Genomic DNA, 7,851 nt, shown 5'->3' on the forward strand with positions numbered 1-7,851 from the left:
TGTTTCACTAGATTTGGGAAGATCATAGGTGTCTATTACAGACATCTTTTGGGAGATATTCAAGATAGTTGATTTAAAGTCCTTAATATGACACCCAATATGAAATATTAAGGCTAGGACCCAACAAACTATTTTATAACTTAGAAGAGGTATGCCGTAATCCAAGCTATAAAATATTTGAAGGTAGGTGAATGACGATTCACCAATTTCCACCAAGATAAACGAAATGAATTATTAGGTTTTAATTGGTTTTGAAACTCCTAGATCTTTGAGATTCATTGAACTTTTCAAAGGCATGTTTCAATCTCGAGTGTGCCCTTCAGGTTTTGTGACTGGGATGCCGAGGATCACAAAACAAGGTGTGAAGTAACCATGCAAATCACTTGGTACCCTTAATAAATTACCCCTCAATCGATGTGCCGGTTAACCACACACGCTCCATCGATACTATGATAAATATTAAGTCACCCTTTACCTACCTTGTTAAGTCCAAGTTAGTGTGCCGGTTAACCACACACGCTCCACTAACGACTTAGACAAAGTGTAAAGTGTAATTTCATGGGTTAGCACCTTATTCACATTTTTCCTAAGTAACTAAGATTGGGTATTATTAAGAGTTTAGTTACTTAGTATTATCATTAATACTTTTAATGAAGGGAGAATTCTAGTCCTGTCAAACCCGTTCGGCTAACGACCCTCCACCAGTCAAGCAAGCGGTGGGTGAGAGTGGACACCCATTAAGTTGTCATTTTATAGGCAACAACCTTATACCCACCTTATAGACTGGCTTCGTGAATGAGGCGTACTAGCGGTAAGACTGACTTTACTCTTATACATATATATATTATTAACTTATAATATTATAAAGTATAAGGGTTGAATTTTAACTTTTAAAATTCTAAGGGCTAACTTGGAATTAAAGTATTCATAAGTGAAAACTTTACAGATTCCAAAACTTGAGGGCAAGTTTTGAAACTATTCAAAACTAATTAATTCCATAACTTATGTGTTTAAAGTAGTTTTAATCCAAAAACTCTTCAAGTTCCATAACTTGAGGACAAGTTATGGAAGACTTTAAACTAATACAAGAATTAACTTTTCTTTATTTTATAACTTATGGAATTAATTAAGGTTACACCTTTTTTTATTTTATTTTATTTTATTTTATTAAATGAAGAGACTCTTGGTCCTCCATAACTTGAGGACAAGTTATGAAGTCATAAAACCATTTAATTATAACTAGACTCTTCATTTTTGTAACCTTTGCCAATTTTTATGAGTTTTATGATTCTTAAATGTGACTTTTCATATAACTTGAGGACAAGTTACAAAAACACATTTTAGAATCAATTCTTAGATTAATTTGGATTAAAACCAACTATCACATAATTTTATTCATTAATCTAAATTCACTCATAAAACAAGGTAACACAAAAAACTTTTGGTGATCCATAACTTATTCTTAAGTTATGGAATCCTTTAAAACATTAACACCAAATTTTGTAACTCCAAAAAAACTTTGAATCAATTTTTTTTTTTAAAACCTTTTCATATCCATAACTTATGAAGGTTTTAAAAAATAAAACTCTTTAGATCAAACTTTTAAAACTAATAAAATAATCATATTATTTTATCATTTATTAAATTTGACCTAATTCAACTCATAAAGCAAATTATTCAAATTTTACAAATAATTAGTTTTTCACAAGAACAAGTAATTATCTTAAAATTTGACAAACTTCATGTTTTTTTTTCAACTTTGAAAATAAAATATTTGCATCAATATAACAGAAAACAACCTGTGGCTCTGATACCACTGTTGGGTTTTGAGCATTCTAACACTCATATGGTGTACATGCAACCCTATAAACCTTGGATCTATGTTTTCTCTATTATACATGCAAATAAGAACTTTCCAAGGCTTTAATCCTAACTAGCATATTATGATGTTCTTAATCTACAAAGTACTAGTTAGAAGACATACCTTTTGATGTAGCTTGATGTCTTCAAGCTTTAAGAGCTTAGCCCCAATAGTGTGGAAGCCTCAAGTGGAATCACAAATCACCAAGACACCTTGGAAGACTTTAGAGAATATGAATACTTGGTTCTCTCTTAGTGAAATCGGCTAGCCCTTCTTTAGTGTATCCACTAGTGCTAATTTCACCAACCAAAGACATCTTTATATAGTATGGAGGATTAGGGTTAAACCCTAATACCCATGACCTTTCATTTCCTAGGATCCATGGGTTAAACACTCCATGGACTATCCATGAAAGCTTAGCCTAACCTAAATGAACTTGGCCCATTCCATATATATAAGAGTCCATATTTAATTAGTTCCTTTTGATCACTTAATTAATTATAAATTAATTCTTGATCAATACTAATTAAATAATATGATTCCATATTAATATATTAGAACTTATAACATATTAATATTAATCATAACCATACTATTCTCAAAAGATTATCCATATAAATTGTGTCGGTGAAGTGCAACCCAAATGGACCATGCCGGGTCGGGTCAAGTACATACCAAATATAGTTATGGACTTAGACATTAATCCAACAGTTACAAGTATACCTATCTAACAGCTCGCTATCGCGTTCTAGGGAACTCCACTAGAAGATAACCAACCTACTGGTACTCTAACCATCATATCATTACTACATCTTAACATACAAGTATATATACTGACATGCAAGGATACGTGATACAATCTATTGGGCCGACATTGGTGCCTTCGAACGACACAGCAACGCTTCAACTCCTCTCGCTGATCCGACCAACTAACCACCAGGAAAATACAAACCTCAATCAACAACTTAATGGCTCCAAATTTAACCAATAATTAAACTAGTCAAAATTCAACAGTCAACGAGTTAACACTCGTCACGACATAGAGCTCCTTCTGCCACGTTGTGGGCATCTGGGACAACACATTCGACTTACAGACCTTTGCCATGTCGTGGCTACCTCTTGGCCACGCCGTGAAAATAGATGAACAACATAATACGAAACGGGACTTAGTCACGTCGTGACCATCCCTTGGCCATACCTTGGGAATTAGCAGAATGCTAAAAACTTCCTAAAGTGCTTAATCCTTATAGATCTGAACCCAAATTTTCAAATATTCTCTTTTTCAATGACTTAATGGATAAAGTTTCCAACTTTATCCATGAGGAATCCATTACAATCCAAGATATAAGTTCATTAAGTCCTTAATGAGGCCATAACTTGAGCATGAACACAAGATACACCAAACATTGTCCTTTTTCTTAATCAACAGAAGTCCAAGGACCTAGGAAAGCCACCACAAGTTCTGGAGTTCTTCAAACTCCAAGAACATCCAAGGAAGGGACCAAAACTACCTAAATATGATCTAGAACTTGAATATAGAAGAAGAGGTGTCAAGGTATTAACTTTATACCTTTAAAAACTCAGAAAACCAAAGAGAATGTTGGATCCAAACTTGCTTATTGCTTCTTTGTAAACTTCCTTCATTGCAAAATCCACCAAAACTCAAGGAATAAGCTTCAAATCAAGAGAACAAGCTCTCAACCATGCATAGAGGCTAGGGTTTCATTGGTGAAGGGTTGGAGGCTGGAAAAGATGCCCTAATCTTGAGATTATGAGTTTAAATATGAATGAAACTCTAAAACTTTGTAGGCATGGGCTACACCAACTGCCATGTTGTGGCATTCTTATTGTCACCTCGTAGCAGCCATCCAAAGCATGCGTTTTGTATCATCCATGCCATGTTGTGACCATCCATCCTCCACGTTGTGGCACTCAGTCTTTCTCAAAAATCATTCATTTGATTTTTCAAATTCTCAACTGACATCAATAGGAAAACGAGTGTTACATGTGGATTTTAATCTTATCTCCAAATCGGTCATGGTTTATTGGGAACTCTTAAATGCTTTGAGTTCTTAATTTCTAATTCTTGATTTTTTTTATGTTAAATATTTTGGTTGTTTTTTATTTTAAGCTAGGTATATGAATATTGTGGTGGTAGACAATAGTTTTGGTGGTGGTGGTTTTGTAGAGTAGTGGAGTGCCTCTTTATATCTATAAATATGGAAAAAAATTGAAAAAAGTGTTCATTTTATACCGATTTAATAAAAAGTTGATAGAAAAATAATTTGATCATTTTACATTTGATTTAATAGTAGATCATGGACGATGTTGTTGGTATAGTTTATTGAAACTATAACCATGCAACCTATCAATTTTTCATAAATTAGACCGAACCACATAGACTATTTTTCGTAATTTACTCTTTAATATATCTGCAAAAACTATTTTATTTAATATGGTTTGCAAATGGTTTTATGTTATCTTTGTTGGTTTTTTAAACATATTTTGCTAATAGTTTGACAAAAAGTTATAAAACCTAAATATTACAATAATCATAACTTAAGATTCAAATAAGAAGCCATCCCCCCTATTTTGAAGATACGAAGCATCCAACCAGTCTCCATTAACCTCTCCCTCCATTGTCATTGTTTCTACTGCTTCACTTACATTTTCTCTCTCACCTTGAGATCTTCAATCAGAAGCTACCCCTCTCTTTCTCTCTCCTACATATTTCGCTCTCACTCTCCCCACTTTGATTCTCTATATTAGAAACCCTAATTCAAACTGGTATCAGTCTAATTCTATTTCACCATTTCAATGTCTTCCAGAGCATCGTTTTCTGATGATTCAAGGATGATCAAGAAGGCACCGCCAAAATCTCTCTTACTCAGGGATTATTTACTCGATGATATGAGCTCGTGTTCATCAAACGGCTTCCGGTCGTATCCTCGCCGTCAATGTTGCACCACCGTTCGATTCCTTGTGGAAATGGATCTTAACAACAACGGTAAGCTGCCTCTAGAGCAGCAGCGACGGTCGATCCCGGAAATCAAAACAAAATGGAAATCAAAATCAAAACCGAAACAGAAACAATTGTCGGTGTTACAAAGAGCTTCTGCTGCAATGATCAAGGCATTCAAACACTTCCAGTTTTCCGGCGCCGGGAATCCCACGATGGCTAACTTTCTCCCGAGGAGTTTCTCTCGGAAGCTCCTGAAACATGGACTCTGGAAGAAAACCGATCATCCTAACAAGGAGATCAAACGGTTGAAATCGTTCGGCGATTTCATGAAAGAGAAGGAAACTACTACTCACCCTCCGTCTCTGTCGCAATTCTCAACCGCTATCACCACGGCGGAGCTGAACAGCTCAACGAGCAACTACAGCAACAGTTGGTCCGACAGCGACTTTACTACCACCACCGGTAACTCTTCGGAGGTGAACTTAGCTCAGAGAAATGTCATAGACGCTTCACCGGAGATCAAGAATTCGAAAAATGGTAAAATAGTTGGCGCAACCGCCACAACGGCCGACACTGCCACCAACTATTCTCCTACTTCCGATGATGCAAAGGTAAGACATAATTCAATGCTTCGCACCCACAATAACATTGTCAATATTTTTGTCCCCCACCTTTGATTGCTCTCGTACTTTACTCAAAATTCTTTAAATTCCCACCTAAATTTGAACATTATCATAATGAAAAAAGTTTTTTTTCACTGTTTATAATTTATATTTTCATTAAAATAAAAATATTGTTAAAAGAGGATTTGAAAATCGAGGTGAAAATTTCAAATTTTGAATTATTGTTATTTATTAACATTAGGAAGATAGAGGCATTAAATTTTTACAGCGAGAAATGAGGATGTGAAGAATATATTAAATTTTTATTTATGAACTCACGTGTGTTACGTAATCTTCGATTACTGTATCATGGCCGTAGATTGCGCTTACGTGGAATCTCGTGGCGGAATCCTCGCCGTTGAAAATTGATGTAGCAGTTTAAGCTCGTGATACATGCAGTTGTAGAGGATTGGGTTGAATATAGTAATAAATGATTACTTAATTACCATGAGACCCTCGTCCTCTTTTGGACCCCTACTCCAGTGAGTACCGATAATGGGTTTGGTATGGTCATTGAATTATATGGAGGGCATTTTCATAAATTCGTACACGTTTCTTTTAACCTTCTATGTCGGCCACGAAGCGTTGACTTCACGATTAACATTCGTGTGTAACGAAAAATAACTTACATTTAAGAGAAATAACTTTAGAGAAAAAAAAAAAAGAAAAAAGAAGAAGAAGAAGAAGAAGAAGAAGAAGAGAGAGAGAGAGAGAGAGAGAGAGAGAGAGAGAGAGAGAGAGAGAGAGAGAGAGAGAATCCTTAAGTAATCTCCAACTAGTTCTAATTGCTTAGGTATATGCAAATATATTATAATTTTATTATGTCTGATTTCAGTTTGTTGGCGATGACAATCAATACAAGAAGTGGCAAAACCAACAAGATGAACAATTTAGTCCTGCTTCTGTGATGGATTTTCCAAGCAACAATGATAATGATGTTGATGATGAAGAAGAGGTTTCTTCTATGTTCCAACATACACACATTGATGTCGAAGGTTGTCCTTGCTCTTTTTGATCTTGTTTTCTTGGAAACATAATGTATAAAGACAATATCTTGTTATTTTACAGGAACAAAAAAGATAATGTACAAGACTCGAAGATTTGAGGGTGTTCTTCAACTTGAGCCTATCAAATTAGAGGACCGGATTACTCAATTCGATATTGAGTCGTCAATAAAAACTCTTTATGAGGTAGATCAAGAAGAGAACCACCAAGAAAAGAAAGCATTGGCATTACTTCAACTAATGAAATCAACGATTTCTTCCCTTGATTTATTCAAATATGAAGTTATGGAATGCCTATTGTTAGAGTTCTTTAAAGAAAAAATGATCGAGCAAAGTGTCTCTAATTATGAAATATTGAAGAAGACAAAAGATTGGATGGATGGACAAGTACAAGAGATTCTTTTTGACTGGGAATCTAAGAAGAGTACAGAAACATGCATAAGAGAAATGGAGAAGGGGGTAAATTGGTCAAAGTATGACAATGAAGTGGAGAAAGAAAATGTAGGTATGGAGTTGGAGTATGACATATTTAATTCATTAGTCGATGATATACTGTTAGATTTTCACTTGTAAGTGTATGGCATGCAAGATTGAAACTTTCAAGTAGAAAGTTGCATTCTCATATGCTAAAATGGCGATGCTACAACTTGTAGAGGCTAATGTCTTCAATACCAAGTCAGAGTAATAAACTAGTTTTGATCTTTTTACATACGGGGATAAGAAAAATAGGTTGAATTTAAAATTATACTTTGTAATATAAATAAGTTAATGAGATAATGCTAGTTTTTTTCAGTTGCAAGTGATTTTGGCATGTTATGATGAGCAATAATATTTCATTATTGTACAAACTTATAGGACATGGTACAACTTGTAAGGGTTTCCTAGCCAATTTTCACGCGCCGACTAATCATCTATCACAAACGTAAGGTTATGTCTCTTGCCCTAGAGTCACTACATTCTAACCTCCACATCAATATAGACATATAACATATGCTAAACATTACATGTAAGTCACTTATGCCAAACAATACACAAAGTGGAACTCATAAGTCATAGCTAGGATCAAATGCCCATTCATAAAATCTACATATAAGATAGCTAGTCTTACATACAAGTGTGACATTAACTAGAGTATCAATATCTAGTTATTTGGCACTTTTGCTCATTTTTTATCCTTGTTGTCAGTTACCATGGATTTTGATTTTGTGGTTAGACAACTTAGGTCATACTTATCCTAACATAAATGCATAATTCCATGAAAGAGATAATTTGTAAATTATCATATTCATTTAGTTTAAAACATATACTCTTTAAAATATATTATTTTTGTAAATTATCATATCCACACTTCATTTTCTAATA

The 7,851-nt window shown here is 34.4% G+C and overlaps 1 protein-coding gene across 1 annotated transcript; it reads left to right on the forward strand.

The window, feature by feature from the left end:
- The first annotated feature begins 4,323 nt into the window (after window positions 1-4,323).
- Window positions 4,324-7,281, forward strand: LOC111900421 (uncharacterized). Its single transcript, XM_023896310.3, has 3 exons — window positions 4,324-5,434; window positions 6,321-6,480; window positions 6,554-7,281. The coding sequence occupies exons 1-3, from the start codon at window positions 4,679-4,681 to the stop codon at window positions 7,060-7,062; spliced, it is 1,425 nt and encodes a 474-aa protein (XP_023752078.1). The 5' UTR covers window positions 4,324-4,678; the 3' UTR covers window positions 7,063-7,281.
- Window positions 7,282-7,851: the final 570 nt, after the last annotated feature.

Source organism: Lactuca sativa, chromosome 6, assembly GCF_002870075.4.
Source record: "Lactuca sativa cultivar Salinas chromosome 6, Lsat_Salinas_v11, whole genome shotgun sequence".
Taxonomy (NCBI): Eukaryota; Viridiplantae; Streptophyta; class Magnoliopsida; order Asterales; family Asteraceae; genus Lactuca; species Lactuca sativa.